Source organism: Elephas maximus, chromosome 12, assembly GCF_024166365.1.
Source record: "Elephas maximus indicus isolate mEleMax1 chromosome 12, mEleMax1 primary haplotype, whole genome shotgun sequence".
Lineage (NCBI taxonomy): Eukaryota > Metazoa > Chordata > Mammalia > Proboscidea > Elephantidae > Elephas > Elephas maximus.
The window spans coordinates 94,207,654-94,235,271 of record NC_064830.1 but is presented as its reverse complement, the minus strand read 5'-3'; the positions used below and the strand labels follow the sequence as shown (position 1 = coordinate 94,235,271).

Below are 27,618 nucleotides of genomic sequence, written 5' to 3'. Positions count from 1 at the left end.
CAAGTTGCCCGTCCCCTCTTCTTTTTAAGCCCTCAGATATGATTTTATCTTGCATAATTCTAAAAAGCAGCCAGAGCCAAAGCTGAAATTTAAGGAAAAAAAAAAAAAAATAGGTTTTGTAATTCCAGTAAATCATTTCCAAATGCTATGAGGAAGGACACAACACTGCTCACTGGACACGGAGAATAGATGAGAGCAAGCCCTCCCTGCCCGCCCCGTCCCGCCCCCCCCCACGCCATCTTTTCCCAGCCATGGCATTCACTGTAGGCTTCTGTAAGGGCACAGAGGCGGCAAAGCCGCCTTCTACTAGCTCTTCTGGTAGGGTTCAGTTAAGTGGGACTTTGGCTCTAGCATATGGAGGGACCTTCTAAGGAAAGTCATGCTGGGTAAACTGTGCAATGTTACAGAGTATATTTATTCCACAGTCATCTTCATTCTTCTATCTTTACTGTCACCTGGATCCTGTTAAACATACTCATTTCCTAACTGTAAGCTCAATTTTGGTATTAGCAAAAGCCTGTCAGTTTTTCCTCAATTATTATCAAACCTCTCCCTTGCCTAAATAAACACACAAAGCAAGTCTGTTATTACCCATCTCGGTAGAGTTCACACTGTTACTTGTTTTATAGAAAACAAAAACTGAGCACATGCAACAGGTCATGTTTACTGAGAGATAAACAGATTTATCCAAAATGAGAACAAGGGACCTATGGCCAATTGAAAACAAATCTGTGGAAATACCAAGGTAGCTTCAATTCCAAATATGCACTGACCGCACAAGAGAAGTCAATCTCCAACTTCTATGCTTTCCTTAAAAGAAAAAAATATAGAAAAATTTTTGGTCAAATAGGAGTACGTATTTATTACCTGGTAATTTTAATTTATCCTCCTACAACAATTACTTGGGGAAAGAGTGTTTTCAAGGGAGGAAAAACTGACACACTTACAAGGCTCCCTAAAATTGACAGAATGTTTATGAATACAGCTCTTCCTTTTGGGTTTTTCTACCAGTAAGCTTCTAGCACCTGAATTTTCACACACTGCACCACGAACGTTCTCCAAATGACCACCCAGCTTCTACAACCCGACAGCTTCAACACCCCCTCCATCAGGTACAGCGGGAAAGAATCAAGTGAAAAGTGAAATGGCAGGGCAATCCCTGAGGAAGGAGCTGTACGGCATCTGAAAAAATCAGAATAGTCTCTGAAAATACCAACACAATAAATGACATACAGACCTGAATTTTCTCTATTTTTGTGGTGTTTAACATTTCTATTAAAGTGATTAATAATTTTCATGGTGGATTTAAGTTAAGAGGAAAGGACAAAAATCCCACAGCCACCTGCCAAGCACCTGTTAGCCAAAACCTAAAGTAGCTTTGATTCTCCTCAGGCAAGCCTTTTGGCCTAGGAGACAGATAACAGCAAAATCAACCTGGATGAGGCCGATAAAGATGTAAAGCCAAAATAACTAGCAAAGAAAAATACACCATTGATGGCTTGATGTTACATATGGCTGTAATGTAGAAATACTGTAAACTGCAATTTAGTGTTAATACTGTCAACTAATCGGACTTCAGAAAAATGGCAAGGCCTAAATCACAAGGATAGATACACCTTATGTTCTAAGTCTGTCAGCTTGGGATTTAAACTATTATGTGTTTGGTAGAGTATACCCTGAAAAAAATGCACAGCTAAACAGATGAGATAAAAAGTACCCAAAACTTACGACAAGAGCATATGTACATAAAAATCCTTACTGGAACCACAGAACTTATTGAATGAGGGCCATTCCATTTAAGTTTTCTTTTCATCTTAAAACCCTATTATCTAGCAATAAGTTAAATTAAAGACAGACAGCTCCACTTGCATTAATCTACACAACAGTCCGTATGCCAGTGTGAGGCTGCTATTCCAATACGAGCACAGCTAGCCTGACTTTCCACTAGTGGTATTTTGGCAAAAATGTCAAAGAGGCGATCAAAGACAGGACAGGTCGTGGGTTTCCTCCCTAGGAAGGTCATTCCTCCCTTTCCCTCCCCTACCCGACCCCCAACTCATGGGAAAAAAATAAAGACTGCAGTAGTAGCATCAGCGTGCGCTGCCAGTCCACCTGGGGGCCTTAATTGTTGCCTTCTCCACCATCGTCGTCTTGCTGATCGCTTGTCCAGAGCGTGAGGTTGTCACGGAGGAGCTGCATGATGAGAGTGGAGTCCTTGTAGGAGTCCTCGTTCAGAGTGTCGAGCTCAGCAATGGCGTCATCAAATGCCGTCTTGGCCAAGTGGCAAGCTTGCTCGGGGGCATTCTGGATCTCATAGTAGAAAACGGAGTAATTAAGAGCCAGGCCTAATCTAATGGGGTGAGTAGGCTGCATGTGCTCCTTGCTGATTTCATGGGCTTCACTATAGGCCTTCTCAGATGACTCCACGACAGTCGCCCTTTTCTCTCCTGTGGCTACTTCCGCCAGGTAGCGATAATAGTCCCCTTTCATCTTCAGGTAAAACACTTTACTCTCATACTGGGTCTCACTGCAATTCTTGATCAGGTAGTTATCCAGCAGGCTCAGCACATCCTGACACACCGCTTCCAACTCCTTCTCTATTTTTTCACGGTAAGCACGAACCATCTCTATCTTCTTCTCATTACCATCTGCAGATGTCTTCTGCTCAATGCTACTAATGACCCTCCAGGAAGAACGGCGTGCCCCAACTACATTCTTGTAAGCCACAGAGAGGAGGTTTCTTTCTTCATTGGACAGTGGCTCATTCAGCTCTGTCACCTGTTAGGAGGAAAGAACAGAGCGTGGTTATGGTATAGATGACGTCAACTGGGCCAAGAATATCTGTAACACCGATAAAACACAAACGGATCTACCGGTCAATGAAAGGGATTAACGGATAGAGAAGTTAAGCTGTGTGGGTGTATGGGAAGGGGGCAAAGGTGGAATGAGCAACACAGAAGGAAAAAAATGCTGGTGGATCTCTGCTTCCCCAGAAGAGGACACGTGCTTATCGCATACTGTTCCATGAAAGAAGTATCAAGTCTATGTCTTAGATGACAAATCAAATTTGAATCTGATTTGCAAAAAGTCAATAGTTCTCTCAGGTAACATTGTATACCATATCAATCCCACAGGCTTTTAGTATAACTGGCAGTATTTTAGGAAGATAAGATTACCTTCTTCCTAGTCTTGCTCTGTCTATTAAATTCCAGTCCCATCCCTTTTGGGTAAGAATATATTACCCAATCTTCAAGGACTTCTGAGAAACAAGGAGGTTTTTCTGCTCTTGCGTTAAAACCTTATGAATTATAACCCTCAGAGAGGTAATAAAAATTGGAGCACGAGTCTGACCACTGAGATATTTTAGCAACTTGAGGACATGTATTTGTTCCAGTATCTGAGTAAACACAATTAGCAATATCAAAGAATGGAGAGAGAAGCAAAGTACTTCTGGAATTGAGGTGACCAAGAGCAATTAGTGCTTCTTTCCATTTGGGCATTTCTAAAAGGTTTGTCTCCATTATCCCAAAGACTAATCCCCCTTGACAAAGTGAAAGCAACAAAACACCAATGTTCATTATTCTTATGACTATCAAACAACTGACTATAATAAAGAAATTAAGTCACCAAGACTCCCTTTATTTAAATTTTATCACCTAATTTCTTTGATATCAGAGCTATATACCATTAAGTGTCTTACAACATTAAGAAATAGAATATTTTACATGAAGGACTGAGCTCGTACTTTTTATTCCTATTCTAAGGCCACACAGCCAAAATACTACTTCCCTTCACACCCATACTAACCTTCTACAACACAATTAAAAATACCCACAAGTCCAGTTTAATAACAAAAATTTTATCCTACTTTATGGTTCACAATCACAAAATTAACCCATCTGCTCTTCGCAATAGAGCAACTGTCCAATTGGCATGCTACTCCAAACAAGCAAAGTTTAGACCATGACTTGTCTGGTTAACTGCAGCTATCTTATCTAACTGGTATATGTCAGTAGCTAAGTCACAACATCGCAAATCCCAGGACACTCACTACTTTATAGGTCTTACAGAAAACTAGCTACTTCCCCAGCTTCATCCTCTTATCATGTACCTCTGGCTTCAAGCTAACTGCAGAACACTAGGCTGTTCCATACTTCGGTTTATGCGTTTGCCTCTATCTAGAATATCTCCCACCTTGCATCTGACTTGGCAAATGCTTGCACAACTTTTAATAGCCAAGTTAATGTCCTCTATGAAAAATCTCTTCCCCCACACTCTTTCCTCCACCCCCCAGTTAAACTGGTTATCCTCCTTTAAGTCTTCACTGTTCCCTGTGTAGACTTACCACATCTACATAAAGTTATTTATAGATGTGGAGGGTAGGGGGGTATAACTTGAAAAGAGATTCCAAACTTTTTTTTTTGGTGGGGGGACAGGGGTTGCGATAGCAAGGGACTTTTTCTATGTTTGAATCATTTACCTTCAGTACGTATGCCACTTTTGTAAATAAGAGGGAAAATATGCTCAGTGAAAACTGGCTGTGCTAATTAATTTAAATATTACCTACTCAGAGATAATAAAAACTTAAGCCAAATCATACTTATTAGAGTTTATTGTAAATAATTATTCTTTGAGTAGATCATGCTTGGGCTTACTAATTATCATAATATCCAGCAAATGATATACATTCACAAAAACGTTTCATTAACTGATTAGAAGTTTTTAAAGACATGTTAACATTTTACTATACATTACTGATTCTCTATTATAATGCTAGAGAACACAGCGGTATTTTCACCAGACATCGCCTAAGTGAAACGGACTGCAGAGTGGAAAAAAGGGTTTTAGTAATATTGGAATTCAGAGAGGGAAACCAAGAGAGAGGCTCTTTGCTCCACAACCCCTTTCTCGGCCCCTCAACCCTCCTGTGGAAACATCACTTCTCCTGAGTAAGGCAGCTTATCACCATCATATCCAATTCTTTTTACAGTTTAGACCTTGGAGCTACTATTGGTTGCCCCTCAGACTACTGTCACTTCTGCTGAGCCGTGATGTACAAATAACCTAGATCTGGGCTTAAGAGTCCAGTTCTACATTTGCTAGCTAAGTGACCCTGGGCAAACCATTTCATTTCTCTGGATCTCTTCTCATCTATAACACAGGAACTTCTACCTCCTTCCTAAGGTTATTATAAAGGTGTATCGGACGGATGAGAAAGTGCTCTTGGCACAGTAAAGTGCTACAGGAATGTGAGCAATTACTTTCAGGAGTATCTTGAATAATTTTTTTTTTTTTTTCATTTAATTCTCACCAGAGGAGGCCTTTACATTTTTTACATAACAATCTCCTCTACCATTCCTCTGTCTGTCAGTTTGTCATCCTTTGGTGGCTTGTGTGTTGTGATGCTACAAGCTCTACCACTGGTATTTCAAATACCAGCAGGCTCATCCATGGTGGACCAAGTTTAGCTGAGCTTCCAGACTAAGACTAAGGAGGAGGACCTGGCAATCTGCTTCTAACAAAACTGGCCACTGGAAGCCTTATGAATAGCAGCAGAACATCACAGGTAACAATCTCCTAGCCTATCTTCCTGTATGGAGTATTTCTTCTCCGTTTCCTCCTGTTCTCTAGTCTAAGCTGAACTGTCCTCACCTACCTCATTTCACTGCCTTTTTTAAGTTAGTATTACGTAGCTCAAAAAAGCCTGCCAGACTGGCTTTCAAAGACAGGTAAGGCCTTCGTAGTCCTTAGGTAGATGTGCTCTAGGACTCTAGCCTATATTCATGGCATGCGCCCTTACCAAAGACTAGCCTGCAGGCCTTAGTGCAACCTGAGAAACCAGAGTGCCTAAGGCCATGGAGATCAAGTTTTGGCCTTTCCCCTAAATCATGCTGGGCTTATTTCAAGAGCCAGGAACTATTTAAAGCTTGAATTACCTCACCAGTATACTATACTGCTAGGTCTCCTTCTGCAAACGAAGCTCAGCTGGACAACCAAAGGTAGCAATCTGTGCTTATGTAAAGTTTGTCTAGTTGCCTCAGACAAACTGGAGCATGAGATTAGGAAATGCCAGTATCACCTTTAGATACAGTAACTCAACCACATCTGGAACATACCCAGATGTTCTCTGCCAATGTGCTGCAACTAAGTTAGAGGGAAAAACCTTTAGTTCTATAAAGTCTGCTGAAAGGAAAGGTTTCTCTAAAAACCTTAAACAAGAATTAAAAAAAAATCCTTTAGATCAAGATGACTTGTATGAGAATGAATCTGATTCACCTCAAAATGAAATAGATTTAATCTAGACAGAACTGAATGTGGGAAGATGTGAGATACGTAGTGTTTGAGAAGGGGGGGGGTCATATTTTTCAAAACGGTCACTGAATTGTTTCTAAGAACACAACACTTGTAAATGTGGCTTCCAAAATTTACTGTTGGTTAAATGTATAAGATTCAAGTTCTGCTTAAAAAGAGAATTAAGGTTTCTCACTTTTTCTTAACTCCCACCATACTAGCTTAAGTTCAAATGTCTTTTAATAAATTAAAGATGTTATAGAGCTATGAGAGAAGAGCTTAGAAAATCTGTTATCAAGAATTCTCCAAATTCCAGCTGCTAGTAAACCCATAAAACCCACTGCCGTTGAGTCGATTCCGACTCATAGCAACCCTATAGGACAGAGTAGAACTGCCCCATATGGTTTCCAAAGAGCGCCTTAAATCAGGTACTAATTACTGTCTGCTCCTCCCCTGTAAGAGCTGATGGGGAGCAACCCTTGAGATTCTTGGAAAGCTACTTAGATGGCTTTCTGACCTGAAGTCTTAGAGCACTAGGTCATTCACAATTTTCTCAATCAAGAACCTTAAATTGTAATGACTGCAACTTCTCAAATAAAACTTTAACTAATCTTAATTTAAAAGTTATTCCTACCTTGCATATCTTGTGTAAATGTTCCAAAACAGTAGTTATGGCGGTAGACGTACTAAGACCCACTGATTGCTACATATGAATGAACACCGTACACTAAAGACAGAGGATGAAGAGGTATGAAACATAGATAAATCAGTGTCTGTGTAGTGTGCGCCCAGTATCTAATACCATGCAGGGAACGGAATAAACCACTGCAAATGAACGTGACGCGGTTCTGCCTGATATGAGCAATCGTATTCTGAAAATGTCCTGTCCTCCTGAATAATTAAAAAATGTGACAATCATCTGAAGTTGTATCTTGCATATCTGAGAAAAATGCCTTAAACTCTAATCATATTCTATGCAGAAAAGAGTTAACAAAGCCTAAGACTGCCATCCTCGGAAAGGCCTCCTTGCAAGGGGGCCCTTTGCTAGCATCTGTGAATTTGGATCTGAAAAGGTTTCCCACCATTCTCTGATATAAATGGCTAGCTGTGCCTGAACTGTGCAGTGTGGTTTATGTTTAAACACTGCTAACCTTCTGGGAGTCTGAAATTTTGGTATGTGCTAGATTGAGAGTGCACGGATGACCAGCCCTCGACAAAAACCCTGGGCACTGAGTCTCTAATGGGCTTTCCTGGTAGACAAAATTCCACACACAACATGTGAGAACACTGTCACATCTTGTTGCTGGTAGAGTAAGCACATCCTGTGTGTGCCTACTGAAGAGGGCTCTAGAAGAGGCATTCAAGAAGCATCCACTGAATACATACCACAATGTGAGACAAAAATTAATGAGATCTCCCCAAGACGCTTAGTCTATGGGGAGGACAAACTCATCTGCATTGGAATATCATTCACAGATGTCTTAAGGCAGCAAAACTCTGCCTAGAAAGCTTTGAGGGAGTTTTAATTAGAATAACAAATTCAGCTGGTTTAAAAAAAAACCTACAGCTAATGAAGTACTAATACATGCTACAACAGGGATGGAGCTTAAACATTACGCTAAAGTTAAAGAAACCACACACAGAAGGACACATATTGTGTGATTCCATTGATATAAAATATCCAGAAGTAAACCCAGAGACAGAACGCAGACCAGTTTATTTGCCAAGGGCTGGGGGAGGGGGTAATGGAGAACAACTGTTCAGTGGGTACAGGGTTTCATTTTGGGGTCATGAAAACATTCTGGAGCTAGGAAAGACGTGCTGGTTGCACAACACAGTGAATGTACTAAATGCCACTGAATTGTACACTTTGAAATCGTGCACTTCACCTCAATTAAAAAAAAAAGCAAGCCAACAAACCCAGCAGTAATCACTTGTATAAAAACTGTGCAGTAAGAGAAACATTCCAGGAAGAGGAACATTCTATAAAGAACATTCTCATGAAACATCCACGGCACATTCAGGGCCAAGCTCTGAGTCTCGGAGATGAGACGAGAGGAGAACTGGGTGATCACCTGGTTTTGCCTGAGAGCAACGAAGTCCTATGGTCTTTTCACAACTACCCCAACCAGGTAGATATTATACTCCCTCTACAGGCATGACTCAGATCAATAAGATGCCTTTTCCCAAAGTCATACCATTAACACACAGCAGAGCAGGACAATAAACTTGAGTCTTCCGGCTTCAAATCCTATGCTCTTTGCCCAATGCTGAGTCTCTGATGATGTGGAAATATCAACATTCAGATACTCAAATGCTGTTTTCGTTTTCAGTTCATGATCAATTATAAGACAAGAGAAAGCATTCTTCCCTTATCTAATCTAGTCATCTTTTCAAATCTTCCTTTGGGGAACAATAAGATGACTAAAAGCCCACAGCAAATAAACAGAAAACTCAGCTGGTACAATAAAGCTATACATAATGGAAAGAGGCTTGAGTCTGATAATGTGTGAAGAGGAGCAGACAGATCTCCAAAGTATTCTGACAAAATATATTGAGACCCTTAAAGATGTTCACATTCTTTGACGCTTCATTCTACTTCCATAAAAGTATTCTATGAAAATAACCACAAACAAGTTCTGAGAATTATGTAAAGACATTCACTTAAAAGTATAATGCTGAAAATTCAGAAACAACCTCACATGACTTAAAAAAAAAAAAAACTATGGAACATCTATAAACAGTATCTTATGTAACCATTATTTATGAAGAATTTTTATAATATGGTAAAATCTTCACACTAAATTTGATTAGCTATGTCAAAAATGGTATTAATAGTAATGAACAAGGGATGAGGGATCTCACTGCAGATGTCAGATGAATCTTGGCTGAAAGCAGAGAATACCAGAAAGATGTTTACCTGTGTTTTACTGACTATGCAAAGGCATTTGACTGTGTGGATCACAACAAATTATGGGTGTTTTACGAAGAATGGGAATACCAGAACACTTAACTGTGCTCATGGGGAACCTGCGTACACAGACCAAGAGGCAGCTGTTTGAACAGAACAAGAGGATACTGCAAGGTTTAAAACCTGGAAAGGTGTTTATCAGGGTTGTATCCTTTAATCACACTAATTCAATCTGTATGCCGAGCAAATAATCCGAGAAGGTGGACTATATGAAGAAGAATGCAGTATCAGGATCGGCAGAAGTCCCATTAACCACCTGCGTTATGCAGATGACACAACCCTGCCTGCTAAAAACAAAGAGGTCGTGAAGCACTTACTGATGATCAAAGACTACAACCTTCAGTATGGATTTCACCTCAACAGAAAGGAAAAAGAAGTCCTCACAACTGGACCAATAAGAAACATCTTGATAAACGGACAGAAAACTGAAGTTATCAAGGACTTCATTTTACTTGGATCGACAATCAATGTTCATGGAAGCAGCAGTCAAGAAATCAAAAGAAACATTTCGTTGGGCAAATCTGCTGCGAAAGACCTCTTTAAAGTGTTAAAAAGCAAAGGTGTGCCTTGAGGACTAAGGTGTGCTTGACCCAAGCCATGGTAATTTCAATAGCCTCATATACACATGAAAGCTGGACAATGAATAGGGAAGACTGGAGAAAAAACTGAGGCCTTTGAATTGAGTCGGGGAAGAATGTCGAATATACCATAGGCTGCCAGAAGAGCGAAAAAAGTCTGTCTTGGAAGAAGTATAGCCAGACTGATTCTCAGAAGTGAGGATGTAAGACTTTGCGTTTTCCCTATGTACTTGAAGAACGTGACTTTAACAAATGGATAATACTCCATCATACAGCTGTACTGTAAAAAGCTGCCTGCTGCTGATCATTTTTCAAGTTTCCAAGTTTTTATTTGAAATAACACTGTTATAAAAACTTAACATTGAGTGCATACATCTTTGCATCCCTGAAAGACATCAACCTAAGGAATTTTTTTAAATCTCATTTTGAGATCACAAACAATTTTAGTTTTTTTCTCTTTGTATTTCCCTGTTCCCTATTTCCTACAAAGAATACAAGTTATTTTAATCAAGGCTAAATCCCAAAAGCTGTACTTTGTTACATCGGTGGAATCTTACAATTCAGACATAGTAGTGTACTTCTAAAAGAGCCCCAGTGGCGCAGTGGTTAAAAGCGCTCAGCTGCTGACAGACAGGTTTACTTTTCAAACCGACGAGCTGCTCTATGGGAGGAAAGGGTCACTATGACTCCATGGCACACAGCAACAGCAACTGTATCTCTCTAAAAACCTTGGAATTTAAGTGTCTTAAAGAATAACTTCGGACCACACCTAACAGGTTAAGTCAGTGAGGTGATGAGGTGACTATGGGGTGGAGGCTGGCCAGGCCAGAAAGCCCCACTTGTTACCTTGTGATGGCCTCCTGGTTATGCACCCACCTCAGGGGTGGGGCTGGAGTTTACAATACATAAGGAGATCCCCAGTAAGAGCTCTGGACGCTGAAGCTCCATGAACTTCCTTGGCTGGCAAACATATCTGCTCCCAGGAAGGCGATGTGCTCTCCTTGGGACAAGGCGGCCCCATGGCGGGAATGCTCCCAGACCTCGCCCTAAGCACCTCTTTTTTATGCTGGTCCTGTTTTGTATCCTTTATAATAAAGCCGTATTCGTAAGTACAGCACTTTCCATGAATTGTTCCAGCGAAAGTATCGAACCTGAGAGAGTGATGAAAGCCAGCAGGTCAGAGGGGAGACCTGGGAACCCCTCAGCTACAGCTAGTCTCCTGAAGGGGTAGAGGGAACCCCCAAATTCACAGCCAGCAGGTCAGAAGTGAGGGTGTTGTGCAGACTCCCAAACTTGCAGCTGGCATTTGAAATCTTGGGCCAAGCTGGCAGTCTGACCTAGCTCCGGGTGGCTGGGGTCAGCAGGCAGCTGGTCAGAAGTGAAGTGAAAAAGTCAGGATTTATGTTTACTGTTCTATGGTAAAGAGGCACTCTCATACATTGCTGCAAAGTCCAAAGCGGTGCAAACTTTATTGAAAGCAATTTAGAAACTATGAAAATTACAAATGCTCAAAAACCCTTTGTCCCTGCAGATCCATTTCTGGGAACTGATTCACTGTGTTATTTTTAACAGCTGAAGTCTGCAACAACCTAAATGACAATTGACGGGGGATTAGTTAGATTATGACACATCCATACAATAGAATTCTGGAAAGCCAATTAAAAAAAATGATTTGTGTATTCAAGGATTCCTGATGGCACAAGGTTAAGTGCTTGGCCGCTAACCAAATGGCTGGCAGTTCAAACCCATCCAGCAGCTCTACAGAAGAAAGACCTGCCAACCTCAACCTGCTCCCCTAAAGATTACTGTCTAGAAAACCCTATGGGGCAGTTCTATCACATGAGGTTGCTGTGAGTCCAGATCGATTTGACAGCACCTGACAATAACAACAAAATATTTGTATATTCACAGTATTTCTAGAAGGGTCTAACAAGACAGTGGCTGAGAGGCAGTCAAGGTTGAGAAAGTTGAATTTTTTACCTGTAACAGGCAGCAGCACCTACTCAAGCAACAAAACCCTCCCCATAATTTACCGTTAATCAAACCTACAATTAAAGTTTAAAAGCCAATTTTGAAAACCAAGCTTATTCTGATGAGTCCAAAGCCTGCAGTTTTATATAAATAAGTTTACTGATGTCTACAACCAGCTCAAACCCATTCGTGCTGGTTTGTGCTCATCATCTCACCTCCACCAAGAATACCTTATTTTTAACTTGATTTTAGTTGTGTAAAAACTTTTCACATCTGTATACAGATTATGGCTTCCTATATAATGTGAAAGCTATAGTTTCAACCCTGTTTCAGTGAACTCATTATTAACCCCAGTATTTCTCCAGTTTCTTCTCTATACAGATAATCTTACGTTTTTCAAAGATCACTTGGGCCCTTCGGTAGTTATACCTTTTACACTTGTATCTCATCTTTACCGCATGACCAGGACAATATTGATAATACTGACAATGAGCATCTCTGTCTTCCTTTTAATTTAATGAAAATATTTCCAGTATTTCTTAGATATCAACTCTTGGTTTAAAACATATTTTTCTTTATCATGTTAAGAAAATATCCATCTACTCCATATTTTTTAAAGATAACCTTTGTAGTATCAGAAACAGGCTCTTCACAAAAATTACAATTCCTTTTTTGGCCTTCAAGAGAATTCTTTATGGTTAAGTTCTGTTATTCCTATTTTAAAGATAAGAAAACTAAGGCTCAGAGCCAAAAAAGGGAAGCCAGATCTATTGGTTCCAAATCCCAGACACTTCTCACAATATCTCTAGTTCTTACACAAGCCAGGGGAAGTTTTTTACACAAAAATACTCTCCTGAGCAGCTCCACCCCTTGAAGACTGCATGGTATCCGTATTTATCTATTTCTCTAGGTTAAAAACTGTTGCACCGGTCCTCAAAATGTTGAGTTATCAAGCTAACAGGTATAGGTTTCCTTTTAGGGTGATGAAAATATTCTAAAATTCACTGTGGTGATGGTTGTGTAACTCTCAACATATTACACAATCTGAACCATACACTTCCAATGGACGCACTGTATAATATATCTCATGACGTGGCTTTATAAAATGCTGCATTGTAGTTTATGTTGCACTTTCATATACACCGATGTGTTTATTTTTCGACAGAGAATGTCTCCTCCACCCAAAGAGAACAGACCTATGACAAAACTAGTAATTGAATATTGGCTCATTTGTTCAAGGCGTTCAGAATCCCAAATACTTCACATTTCCTAATACGTGGCCTTACACAAAGAACTTACTACAGAGCTCTTATACGTAATCCTCTTTCTGTGACTTCAAATCAAACACTTTATGCAGCCTGATGTAGGTTAAAATTTCTCAATGTCCTCTCCAAAAATGTTGACAAAAGGGTTTGTTTGTTTGTTCACTGCATGGGCGTGGTAAAGATAAAAAGGGATTAAGAAATTTTACAATGGTATTTTTCACTGTGAAGCATTCAATCCCACTACTTTGAGGGAAAAGTCAAGGAGAAAAACATACTAACAAAACTTACATCCTCTGAATGGCAAATAATCTACACGTACCAAACCAGGGTTCCTTTCCCTCTTCGAAATCCTGCTAAGTGAAGATCTTCCTTCATGCTTTACTGGTACACCTTCTGTGAGAACTCAGCCTAATTCCATCTTTAGAGATTATTAATGCTTCTTCATGTTAAGGTAAAGTTTATCTTCAAACAGGTGAAGACAGTTCTCATATCCCTGGGTCATCTTCACTAATGTTTCTATGACCTGGTTCAACTTCACCATCCTGGCTCCTTTCCTCCTCAGGACATGCTTCGTAAGACTTCAGACCTCACATATTGGCCTTCAGTGTGGTTTGCCAATCTTTTCATTATCCCATCCTCCACAGCAAATGCTTCAAATCTTTTCTGTTCTTCAAGTGTCAAGCCCACATCCATGTCCCTGAGAGGATGACCAGATCTAATATTTCCCTAGACTTACTCCTGAACAAAAATCAGACCAAATCCCCCTAACTTTCAACTCTTTTCACCTCAAAAATACTCCCCCTACCTTCGTCCATCTCCTCCTTGCCCCCTTTCAGAGGAAGTGTTCCTGCTCCTTATTAAGGTTAATTCCACTACCTATAATTGTCGATGCCACCCTTTACAAAGACATTCTTATGTCATTGCTCAAAATCCTACACCAAGTTCTGATTATCTGAAAAAAAGTCGAAAATCTTCTACGCAACATCTGGAAAATTTAGTTCCAATCTACATAATCTCACTAAGTCTCAATGCGAAGTGATTCTGCCTCCTCCCCCAAGAGAACACCTGACAAAGTTTTAACACATTTTTTCGACTGTCATGACTGGGGAGGTACTCCTGACATCTAGTGGGTAGAGGCCAAGGATGCTGCTGAACATCCTACAAAGCACTGGACAGCCTTCCCCTCCTGCTACTCCACTCCCTACAATAAACTGGTTCAAAATGTCAATAATGCCAAAGTAGAGAAACCCCGCTCCAAGTTATCAATACCCAGGTCGTGATACTCATACCCTTCCTCATATTATACACCTCTCTGCTTTCACCCACGCTATTCCCACTACCTAAAATGCACCTCTAGAGCCCATAAAGTACATACCCTTCAAGACTCAATTCAAATACTACGCCTACCTCCTCCTTAAGCCTGCTGAAAAATTCTCAGACAGAATTAATAACTGTTTACTCTCAGTATTAATAACTTATAACTCATACCTTTTATATCACTTATTTTCGATGCCTAGTATTCTACATTTCTTTCTTCCAAAAAGACTAAAGTCCTTAAAAGCAGGTACCACATTTTACTCACCAGTGAATCACAATGGTACCTTAACAGTCACTTCTGAATACCTATAGAGTGACATGAACCTATACATGATATATCCAGCCCAAATTGTTTACAAAAGTAGCCCTGTATACATTCCCTCTCTTTTTAATATGATTTTGCAGCTTCTATTTTTTTTTTTTTATCAAGTGATAGAATGTATTTTTCAATCCTATAAGCTGAGCCTGGTCATATGACTTGTTTTGGCTAATGGAACATTATCAAGTATGAAGCAAGCAAAGGTCTGAAAACTGCTTGTGCCCTGGGGCTTACCCTCTTTCGTTGCTGGGAACCGTCTACTGCCATATGAAGCCTGGTTTAACCTCCTAGACATGAGAGACTATGTAGAGAGAGGCTACAGTCCAACATGTGACTAGGCCAATGCAGCTCATTCAGCCCCACTGGAGCTGGCCTAGACCAGAACTACTCAGTCAACCTACATAATTACTAGAAATAGTAAATATTTGTTTTGGGTGGTGTGATTCTAGCAAGAACCTAATTAATGTTATGGATTGAATTGTGCCCCCCAAAAATGTGAGTCAAAATGGCTAGGCCATGATGCCTAGTATTGTGTGGCTGTTCACCATTTTGTGATCTGATGTGATTATTTTCTGTGTTATAAATCCTACCCCTATTACATTAACGAGGCAGGACTCAATCTATAAAATTAGGTGTTGTCTTAAATCAATCTATTTTGAGATATAAAGAGAGAACCAAGCAGAGGCATGGGGATCTCACACCACCAAGAAACAAGAGCCAGGAGAACAGAGCATCCTCTGGACCCGGGGGTCCTTTCCCCAGAGCTGACAGAAAGAAAGCCTTCCCCTGGAGCTCACCTCCTGAATTTGGACCTCTAGCCTACTAGGCTATGAAACAATAAACTTCTGTTTGCTGAAGCCATCCACTTGCAGTATTTCTGCTATAGCAGCACTAGACCACTAAGACAACTAATATACTCGTTTTAACACTGTATTTTTCAGCTTCTGAAAATCAATTTCTAGTCAATTCCTATTGAGATCTGTTAAGATCCTATGTATTTTCCCCCACAAGTACTACTGTCAAGCTCCACCTGCACCAAATGTAATCAACTGTGTAGCTGAATTTTGGTGCCAAAGTACAGAACTTCAAGCAAAATTAAGGACATTCCATTTGCTTAGATTCCATTATTGCCCCAGTCTGATCTCACTTTTAACAATTAGGACATAATGTCAAAGCTGTGCAGCTTGCCTAGCCCCTCAAAGCAGCAAAAGTCTTCATCAAATGTCTTGAAAAAATAGCCAGATACACTACATTTCTAGCACTCCTTGGCTGTTAGGCCAATAACCCTATTCTAAAAATCCATTAAATCTGCATTATATACAGATTCTTACACAAACCATATGGACTCCTTCAGAATGATCTCTTTCAGGTCTTTAATTCTACAATTTCTCCTGGAACCAATGTCAAGTTTACTTTCTATGGAATTATCTACCTGGTTCCACTTCAATTATCCAAGACTTTTCCTGAAAATTAATTATAAATAGCTGAGGTAATCGCATCGAAATTTTACTTGCTGCAAACCACAACTTTGACCTTATCCAGAGCCATTCTCCTCTAACTCCAAATGTTATAAATGCCAGTAACTCCAGTCTTCATTACCCAGTAGATCTGCAGTTAAACCTTAACCTTTCCCTTTAGGCTTTATGCCTTCCTCCCAAGGTCCATCAATTACTTTTTCTACGTTAATGTCAAATTTTCTTGTGTCTGTCCTTCTGCCACACCATCTCTAAAACACCCAAATGTTCAATCAATTCAACAGAGAGACGACAAGCTAACAAAAACTATAAAGTCACTACAAATAAGGTTTTACTAACCTCAGCTAGGCCCTTAGCATTCACTGCCTGGCAATCCTCGTAATATTGTTAACTCTTTACTTTGCCCCAAGCCACCTACCACCCCACCTCCACCAGCCTGCCCATTCCCACATCCCACCTATACCCACATTGCTTACTACTGCCTCTTCAGAGGAACAGGGCCACTAGGTAAGCCCATTTCATGCCCTTCACTTAATAAACACCTACACCTACCACTGTCTCCTCCCTGAAGTCAAAAAGGAGCCCTGGTGGCGCAGTGGTTAAGAGCTTGGCTGCTAACCAAAAGGTCAGTAGTTTGAATCTACCAGCTGCTCCTTGGAAACCCCATGGGGCAGTTCTACTCTGTCCTGTAGGGTCGCTATGAGTCATAATCGACTCAATGGCAATGGGTGTAGTTTTTTTGGTTTTTGTAGTCAAACAAAGTGTTTCTCCCTCTCCACATATTCCCATCAATCATTCTCTATCCTGTATTTTCTCTGCTCCTGCTCATCATTAATGCAGAATCCAAGTTCAGGTTTAAAATAAACAATGGCTTTTAATCCCATGCCTGCCTTCTTGTTCTCTTCAAAATCAAGATTCGTTTAAGTCTACTCTTGTTACCATTTCTTCACTTTTCATTCTCTCCTCAATCCACTACCACTGTAACCATTCTACAAAGGTCATCAAACGTCTTCCTACTTCATACATCCAACATTCTCTTCTCTTCATCTTAAACCTTAATTCATAAAGGACTCCAACTCTGCTGACTGCCCCTTTCTTGACAAGCTCCTCCCTTTTTCTTCATGTATCACCATCTACTCTTAGTCTTTTCTTCCTTATTGCAGTTACTACTTAAGTGCTGACTATTCCCTGGGTTTCACATTTTGACTTCAAGTTCACATTTTCCCTCTGTGATCTTATTATGTATGGTTTCAATTATCAGACTCCCACTAGAACGTCAGTTCTATGAGGTCAGGGAACTTTATATCTCCAGCTTAGACCAGAGCCTAGACCTTAAAAAAACCTTAGAGGACCCCAAATAAATACTTGTTGAATTATTTAATGTATTAATAATAGGTAGCACTTTGAGTGCTTACATCATGCCAGACGCTGTTCTATGCACTTTTCATGTATTTAACTTAGAGCCATGGCTTTTCTATTTACAATTTCCACTTAAACTCAACATTACCATGACTGAATTCATCTTTTCCATCATTTTCTTTCAGTTTCTATCTCCAGCCATCAAATTCTCTCTCAAAAGCTACCCCTTCTTCCATGATAAACATAATTAGGCCACTAAATTGTAATGTGAAGAATGCTGAAATGGCAAATGTTTTGTTACATATATATTTACCACAATTAAAAAAAAACCAAAACTACTCTTCTCTGCCCTCGCTGTCTCGTCTAGGTCCTCATCCCTTTAAGACTAGAGCCCTACAATATTCTACTAACGGATCTTTTTCTCCCTCTCCCTCACTGTCCTCCTATTTCATCTCCACATTGCTCCCAATGATTTTTCCAGATCAAAAATGGGATTCTGACCCTCTTCTGCTTAAAATTCTTCAATGACTCAACAGCTTAAGAAAAAGGCCAAACGACACAGCATCCTTCATCAACTGGCCCCTATTTATTGCTCTAAACTCATTTCCTTGCTCTTCCCTCAAATGCACACTACTGCAGCACCCACTAATGAATGAACCAATCGCGTCACAGATTGTGCTCCTTCCACATTCTGAAACTAAACCTGCTATTCCTCCTGCCTGGATATTCCTTCCTCCAACCTTTCCTCTCCCCTCAAGCCACCCCAAAAGATACTGCTCAGGAATCACTTCCTCTAGGAAATCTTCTCTGATGCCCAGTGTGAATTAGTCTTCCTGATCCCACAGCACTCTGAGCTTACCTCAATCTTTTGTCATTTATCACAACATTCTCTAGTTGTTTTGCTTATCTGCAGCTTTCCCGCCCCCTAAAACCCTGTGTTCCTTAAGCCTACTTTTTTTCCCTTGTAACCAGGTGCCTAATACAGCAGCTGGCACATAAGAGGTGCTGAGTATTTTTGTGTGGAATGAATGTTCCTACAAATGTCGATTAATTAATACCCCATCCCTACTATATTTTCCCTATGTGATTTCTCGACCAGAATCAAGAACACATCATTTACTTCTCCACCTGCCTAGGTTTACGAAACGCTCAAATTAGCATGTCTTTTTTTTCCCTTTGTATCTTTACCCAAATCCTCCCCAAAACATGTTTCCACACTCCTGTTTGTGAGTTCCACACAAGATCATATTTTTGACATACAAAAAGATAATACCTTCCTCCCAGGTTCTTTCTTTCTAGTGAGGTACATACCTCCATTCAGTCTGAGGCATCCTTTCACCTCTTAGCAACACCTATAAAACTCCAAATGCAAAACTATAGAACTTACCTTCTCATATTAAAAATCTCAAGTTCTGTTTTGTTGAAATACTTAAAATACACCCCAATCATGGAATCAAATGATGTTCGCTAAAAGAAATCACATTACACTTGCATTGAGTCATGTAACTTAGGACTGCCCTAAAGGAAACCGGTTCCATACTTAAACCTAGACTATATACCGCCCTCTCAAAAGCAACCAAACGGAGAGGATTGAGTATGTGACAGCCTAAGGCATTTCCCATGCTTCTGCAAACAAAGGGACATATACGGAAATCAGTGAAAACACACCGACCAGTGCCTGAGACAACAGCTGGAACATCAGCCGTACCCACTTTTCTCAGGGTTCCTTTTTGAAAACTAAAAACCCCTTTAAGAGGAGAGCTTTAGATTTAGAGTAAAAACACATTTAGTTCAGTGAAGAGTGAGCTTCTTGGATCAAGCAGACACATGAGACTATGCGGGCAGCTCCTGTCTGGAGGGGAGATGAGAGGGCGGAGGGGGCCAGGAGCTGGCCGAATGACACAAAAGTAGTGGAGGGAAGGAGTGTGCTGTCTCACGGGGGGAGAGCAAGGTATACATACACTTTTGCATGACAGACTGACTTGATTTGTAAACTTTCGGTTAAAGCACAATAAAAATTAAAAAAAAAAAAAACCTTTTAGTTCAAGCCTTAGGCAAATTACTAAACATTTCCACCTGTAATATAGGAAGACTGTTACTTCATAAAAACAATTTCGAAACTGCGATGTTGAATGGGAAAAATATATTAAAAAATGCTTCCTGAATGATAAAATGTTAAATAAATGTCAAAATACATTGCAATGTTTTATCTAAGAATGTGTAACTTAAAATCCCTGTCTTCCCCAAAAGATTTCAGTCAGTGCAAATATCTGCATAACAAATGTAAAAAAATTCATACCTAGAAAGTACACTAAATTTTCCATCGTTGGCCAGATGCTTCATTTAACTCATTAACATTTCAGAGTCAGGCTACGCTGCACTAGAGCTCAGAAAGCAGAGCTCAGAAAACGATGGTACTGAGTTAATTTTTACAACAGATCAACTGCTACACTAACATAGTTGTGCTAATTACCAAATCTGTTCTTAAGTGTATATACACTAAAAACAGTCTTTAGTCATAATGTATTTTTAAAAAAGAAAAAAAAGTTAACCAGCCAGATAACAACATAGAAAACATGATGAAACCACAATAAAAAAAGAAAAAAAAAACTACCATAAATCCAAAACAGCAACTGGTTATAATTCATTCAGCAAGTGTTTTTGAGCATTTATGTGCCAGGCACAGTTCTAAATATTCACAGAAATATATTTTATGCCAAGTTCAAAAAAATTCATTATCATTATTATTGAATAACTTCATTATTATTGAAGTTTACCATATTTTTTTACCTTCCCCAATAATGGACCTAGGTCCAAAAATCTGAAGGACCTTCAAGTAGTAGAAAATAAATGGCAGCAGACCCCCCTAAATTACTGATAACTTCACATGTCAAAGCTTAAGTCTCTTAAATGGTATTTACAACATGCTGCTGAAAATCAGTAGTACTCAATTTAAATCAGCAAATATATCGCACCTATGTATAAACCACCAAAAACCCCTGGTGGCACAGTCTTTAAGCACTCAGCTGCTACTCAATGTCAACAGTCTGAACCCACCAGCAGCTCTGCTGCAGAAAGATGTGGCAATCCGCTTCTGTAAAGATTACAACCTTGGAAACCCTGTGGGGCAGTTCTGATCTGTCCCATAGGTTCGCTGTGAGTCGGGATCTACTCGAGGGCAACAGGCTTGGTTGTTGATTTTACAAACCATCACTGACGGAGTTAAATTCTTATCTAGACATATTTTATTGTGATAATCACATCTATTATTTTTGGTTGTTGAGAACATACACAGCAAGACATACATACATCAATTTCACAGTTTCTACGTGTACCAATTCAGCAAAACTGCTTGCATTCTATGAGTTGTGTAACCATTATCATCCCCCTTTTTAGCTGTTCCCCCATCATTATAAACTCACTGCCCTCTTCGATTCCTATCTTCTGGGTTGCTGTTATCAATCTGACCCCACATAGTTCTTTTAAGAGTGTAATAAAAATTCCAGTCTATAATTACGTTCCCTTGCTAGGTTGTAAAGGCTACCATTACCTTACAGCCTTTCCTCTCAATCATTTTTCTATTACCTTTCCCAAATTCCATTTTAGGTATCGAATGTCCTTTTTTATTAATTGCCAAACTTATTTCATCTTACAAGAGAACTCTCTGAAATTTTGATTTTATTAATTTATAAGTTTGAGGTAGAAAAATAGTTAAATGAAAAGTAACCAACAGAAATTCCCAAAAGGATTAATTTTCAGATAAATGGCTCGATAATCAGTTTGGTCCCTTGATCTTCTAGAAACAATTAAAATTTTAAATCTTAAAAGACCATTTCCATGAGTATTTTTTGTCTTTTTAAACTGATGAAGCCTGAGCCAAAGTTGCCAGCAGCGTTTCACTTTTAAGGGTGTGTCCCACAGAAGGCGATTTTTTTTTTTTTTTTTTTTTAAACCTGAGTTGAATACTGTTAATATGCCATATGGCATTAATTTTGGCTGGGAATAGGTAAAACAGAAATGGGAGTGTTCTTACATACACAGATTTTTAACATGACATTTAAAAAATAGATTTTCAAATATAACCATTGGTCTTACTCTCCAGAGATCCAAATCCAAACCTGGTGAACAGGACCCAGAGATAGGGTCAGCTTTTTCTCTCTCAGTAATTGTTATAGAACAGGGTTGTCAGAGCTAGGAGATGACAGTGACAGCAATGGGCAGCTGAATATGCAATGACAGTAGCTCAAGAAGAGTCCCTTACCCACCCTCCCCCATAAACTGAGTGTGCAGTACAGCTGCAGTGGTATTAAAAAAAGACCAAACCCGCTGCCATGGAGTCGATGCCGACTCACAGCAACCCTATAGGACAAGTAGAACTGCCCTGGTAGAGTCTCCAAGGAGCGCCTGGTGAATTCGAACTGCTGACCTTTTGGTTAGCAGCCACAGCACTCAACCACTACCCTGCCAGGGTTTCCACTGCAGTGGTATAAAGAAGTGAGAAATGCCTAAGAGGCAAGAGGAAGGCTTTAAACACGCAGGTCTGCTTTGAAGAACAGAGGTCATTTACATTTCTTTACCTTTCTAAAAGGAATTACATGACACATAAGCTGGCAGCACTGGGTTGGACGGGTTTTAAGCTGCCATTACTGTACTGAACTAACCTACACCTAGGAAACAAAGTTACTTACGGTACCAACAGCTACAAACTTGTTCACATACTGAAAGATGATTTTCTACTGGGTTGAAAATGACCCTACCTGGAACGGCAAGAAAAAATTACCAGGGTAGGTAAGAACCGTGGAAAGGGACATTCTGAGGCAAGAAAGCCAGTGCGGACAAATGAATAGGGAAGGAATGTTCTAGAGTATTTTGAATTTGGGAATGCTGTGCTTTTTTAAGGGGGCTGACCTATGCTTTTGGAAGGCTATCATCAATGGGACTAACTCCTGATGACAAATATGTCTGTGGATTTTAGGACATGAAAAAATTTGAGAAAAATGACAGAATCACCACACTCCTTCCCCACGCAGGGGTGGTTTCATCATGCTTTTTCTACAGGGTTTAGGTTTACTTTCGTTCCTTGCCTTTTTCACTTGACATTAATTCAAGGACATTTCCTTATCCCATTAGTACGCCTCTGTGAGTGTGTCATGATTGTTTTCCTATTTAGCATTTAAGCTGTTTCAAACTTTACATTTATAAATATTGTCATGAACATCTTTGTGACTAGAGCTTCTCATACTGTTACCTTAGGACAAAGACATAAAAATAGAACTGATAGAAGAATAGGTAAAGAATTTTTTTTTTTTAGGATCTTGAGACCATCCCTAGTACTAGAAATTATCTCCTAAAATTTCTTAAAAATTTAATTGTTTGAATAAGTATTATATACACATGGTTCGAAATTAAAAAGGACCTACTGCTCGTTTAATATCAACCTACATGAAATCAGATAAATAACTTAAAAGATTAGAAAAGAACCTTAGGGGGTAGTGAGTTTGTTAATGGGGGACAAACAACTCAGAAAAGGAGGGGTTTTTTTTGGTCTGTTCTGCTGTATATACTCTCAACAACAAAAAATTATTTTCAAAATTATTTTTCCCTTTGACTATTAAACATATAAACTGGTTCCTGCTTCTTTTCTTCCTGGTCCCATGGAATTGGCAGGTATACAGAAATAAACATATATCCTGTCAGATAAGAAGTTAGGATTGGTGATATTGAAGGTAGAAGGTGGTGAGGTAATTCTTACTCTTATTCACCTCCTGCCAGCCTCAGCACTCTGGTAACCAAAATAATGTGTTTATCACTGAACACTGGAGTCCCATTAGTTTAGAATGCCATGCTTGAGTAGCTCACCACTGCCAGTACTGCAGTGTTCACTAGGGGCCTACTACCACACAGCAAGGAAATAATTTACAACAAAGTCTTGGAGTTGAAAATGGGTCGTAATAAGAGCACCAGCAAATTTCCATAATCTCCAAATTGTGGTTTGCTCCAATTTCAGGTAAATTGTTCTTATTTATTTGGGCTAGCATCATATGGTTTATAAGCTAACTTTTTAAATAAAAACACAATGTGAACCTAGCTAAGTCCCTTTTTTCAATTCATGCTGGGAAGGTTCAGACATTAGAAAACAAAGGGAAGAGGTAACCAACCAATCACTATTGGTGTGAGCTGTTGTGGGCACTTCATTATTGGCACATTCCTGAATCGATAATGATGTTTTGTGATACAGCCAGCTATAGTCCAGACCACTGGCACTTTAAAAATATCATTTTCTCATGTTTTGGAACTAGGTAGAGGTGATGGTTGCCCAACACTGTACTAAATGCCACGAAACTGTACACTTTAAAATTTTATGTTATGTGCATTTTACCTCAATTTAAAAAAATGCATTCTTTTCTCCACTCTTCAATAATTTAGAGCTTGGCTTAATAAATAAATGAGGTTTCCCAAGTACTAGGGATGAAATCTTATCCAAGGTCTGTAGCTACACATTTAGTGACATCTTTTGTCTCAACATAATTCAAAAGATAAAGATACATGAGTTTTAAAAATTAGAGAAGCACAATATTAATTTCAGTTATTGTGAAGGATGTAACACATAAAAAGCAAACTATTATCTCTATTCTTTCCACCCCAAAGGAGAGAACAAGTTAAACCATGTGACTTAGAATAATGGTTGGCAAAACTCCACCTCTGAAGAGTCTACAGAGGTGTTATTACTTCATTAGTGATAACGGCTATTGATCTAGCCTCCTAGAAGAACAAATACAAAAAACAGAATATTTAAGATAGGAAGAATTTTGACCACCTGTACCCCCACCCCACAAAATTAGTAGCCCCTTTTCTCCCCTGAAGGCAAGTACCAATAGCCTACTTAGCATATTAACTTCTCAAGAGGCTGTTATTAAGAGCCAAAGCACAATATTGTTTAACACGTAGAGAATCTCCAGGTGTTCACTCCCCTTAAATATAAGAGACTATACATCTATCTTAAAAACTAACTTCCCTCTTTCCTCCTTTTCAAAGTACTGCTCATTACACCTATTCTGGTCACCCACATACAATTATCACACTCTACAAAGATCCCAACACTGTTATTACTGGGATAATTTCATAAAGACAAATAAATTTGAATCCCTCTAGCGTCAGGAAAATTTCCACCTTCAAAGAGAGCTCACTTGAGTGACAGCACTGAGTATTTTCCTCATACCTTCCTGGATTATCTAAATTCTCCATAATGAAATCATTTTTATAAACAAGAAACAAAGTTTCATAAATAGTTACCGCTTTTGAGCACCTACATTTTCTTATTTAACCACAACTTTTTCAAGTAGGTATTGCCCCACTTTACAGATGAGGAAAATGAGGGCCAGAGGTCAGCCTACTTCCTCAAAGTCACAGTAAACAGGTTTGAAAATAGGTCTGTTTTATTTTACAAACTGTCTTTCCTCCATATTGTCAAGTAGCAGAAGCACAAATACAACAAGACAATTTTCCCAAAGCCCAACCTCAAATGAATTTAATAACTGGTTTGTAATGGGTTCTTATCCTCTAAGAGCTACTAAAAATGACCCAGTAGGAAGTCTTTTTTTTTTTTTTTTAGGTTTTTCATCAAAATCTGCCAAGCTATTAATTTTCAATAAAACCCCAGTACAAAGCTCCTCCCCCACACTACGATCATAAAACATATTCCTTTGTTAAATTCATACTTTTATTCCATCGTTGCCCAATTTTTTTTAATTAAGTGAGATGAGTGTTTAAAATAGGATGGATGTGATAAACTCGTCTGAAAAAAAAAAGAGAGAGAAATAAAGTGAACAAAGCATATCTAGAGGTCACTGATTTGCATGTCTAAGGGTAAATGAAATACTTATTTTTTGGACCAATAGGACCATTCCGTTGCAAATCAATTTTTATTTAGTGGAAGGTGAAGTGCTCAATCCCACCAGGTTTATCAACTAACGTCTGCATTACCTTGGACAAATGCCATTTGCATACTCCCTACCAGCCCTTAGGTGCATTGCAGCCTCTGTGTCATTGTGTGTGACATCACTGGGTTGCTATGGATATAGGTGCGAGGTCACTCGCTTTCCTGTGAAACTAGAAATATGGAAAAATTAAAAGAGCCTAAATAACATGAACCAAAGATATTTTCAACATTGGCATCCATTAAAAATGCAACCTATATCATCTGATCTTTAAAATGTTGTAAAATAATAACTGTGGCAATACATTAAGCAACAGGATACTCCCAATTCCCAGAATCAAATCCCTTCCTTAATGATAACATTTTTTGTTAATGTAACTGGTTTAAATATAAAGGCATCACCAATTGTCATCTTTTGTGAACTAGTTTAGCTACTCGAGAATTAATCTACTATACTTACACTGCTTCATTAAAAAGATTTAACATGCAAGGTGCATCCATTTCAAACTGGAGATGCATTTTAATTATCTTTGTTACATAATGTAGAAAGTTAAATATTAAGATAGTGTAAGACCTAAATGATTAGATCATTTTTTCCATATTGAATAATGTTCAATGCTTTCCCCCCTCCTCTCATCTCAAGCGGGTTGACAGCCCGTTAGATAAATGTGGTGTTACTGACAAAATGGTGCAATACAGGCAGAAATCTGCATCTCAAACAAAACGCGACAACTGGAGATCACTATTCTCTTTTCATCAGCGTGAGGGTGCACTAGCTTAAAAAAAAAAAAAAAAGCCTCAGATATAGCTAAAAAAAATTTTTTTTTAAAAAAACACTTTTTCCCCCTTTAAACAACCCCTCCCAGCCTCCACCCAGTCTAGGCTCTCTGCAATATGACAAACGCAGAATCTTCTGGAATGACTTGATACTGCCTCCCACCACCGCTTTGTTTGCAATATCAGATCAGAATTTTTTTTTTCCAACTTACAGGAATTTCAATACGCGTGCCTATAATTTAAAAAAAAAAAAAAAAAAAAGCATATGTCACAAATTAACCAGGCTGCTACATCCACCACTTTTATTTTAAAAACAATACCTACCCTTTTCATTACAAAACATTAGGGGAAATGCAGATGACATGCTGAGAACAATTAATGAAGAAGCTAGTGAGACAAATGTCCCCCCCCCCAAAGGGAGGACTTGCTTTGAGGAATGAACAAACAGGAGCCTTTTGTTAAGAAAAACGTGATCAAGAAGGTTTCGATTTTGCACCATTGACCCCAGGTTTTCAGGAGAGCCTAAAATTTTTCCTGGGGGAGATTGTAAAGGATCTGTCAGGAGGGGCAGAGGGGAAGGAGATGGGGGGCGGGGGGGGTCTAAAAAGAGTAAACCTGCTGAGTGAATGGGAAAGGCGCCGCCCAAACACCAGGGAGAGAAAGAGGAACCGCATCCATGCGGTCCCCCGCCCCCACGCCCCAGGCTGGGAGGAGGGGAAGTGGGGCACAAAGGATGCGCACGGCCCCGCTCGGGTCCCCAGCAGACCCGGAGCACGCGGGGGCCAGAGACCCCGCGCCCGCGAACGGTCCCGGAAGACCCCGCCCCGGTCCGGTCTGAGCCCCGAAGTCCGAGGAGGCAGCGCCGCCAGCTCCCAGGGACGGGGATGAGAGACAGCGTCACAACCCGGGTGCTTTTCACGATCAGGACCCTCCACGGCCCCCTAAGCGAGGAGGGGCGACCCACCTTGCAGTCGCGACAGGCGACTAGTCCCTGGGCCTCTAAGGCGAATGAAGGCGTCTCAGAAAGGGCAGGGAGTGGCGGGGCGAGGGGAGGGGAAACTCACGTTCTTCATGGCCGCGGCCATGTCGTCGTAGCGCTCCGCCTGCTCGGCCAGCCGGGCTTTCTGCACCAGTTGCTCGCGGTCCACCATCTTCGCGGGCTGGGTCGGGCCGGATGAGGAGACCGGGGCGGCCTGAAAGGCTTGGAGGGCGGCTGCGGCGCGGCGGGAGCCCGTGTGCCGGAGGGACCGACCCACGAAAAGAGCAGCTGAGGCGGCAGAGGCTGCGGCTCGAGCTGCGACCGCGGGACCGGCGCGAGGCGGCTGCGGCTGCTGTGCGTGCGGCGAGAGGACAACCCCC

General features: G+C 40.1%; 1 protein-coding gene across 2 annotated transcripts; it reads right to left on the bottom strand.

Moving 5' to 3' along the window:
* Positions 1-229: 229 nt before the first annotated feature.
* On the bottom strand, positions 230-27,618 carry YWHAG (tyrosine 3-monooxygenase/tryptophan 5-monooxygenase activation protein gamma). 2 transcript variants are annotated; one of them, XM_049904867.1, is made up of 3 exons: positions 27,324-27,618; positions 2,113-2,778; positions 230-810 (listed from the first exon to the last, which is right to left on the bottom strand). In XM_049904867.1, exons 1-2 carry the CDS (start codon positions 27,408-27,410, stop codon positions 2,122-2,124), a joined length of 744 nt encoding a protein of 247 aa, XP_049760824.1. In that variant the 5' UTR covers positions 27,411-27,618; the 3' UTR covers positions 230-810; positions 2,113-2,121. The 2 variants fall into 2 exon arrangements, with proteins under 2 accessions (XP_049760824.1, XP_049760823.1); XM_049904866.1 differs by lacking the exon at positions 230-810 and having other exon boundaries at positions 1,471-2,778.

Coding starts and splice junctions, on each gene's coding strand:
- YWHAG (XM_049904867.1), bottom strand. CDS start 27,410: ATGGTGGACCGCGAGCAACTGGTGCAGAAAGCCCGGCTGGCCGAGCAG. Junction 2,779..27,323: donor TGGCCGCGGCCATGAAGAAC/GTGAGTTTCCCC, acceptor TCCTCCTAACAG/GTGACAGAGCTGAATGAGCC.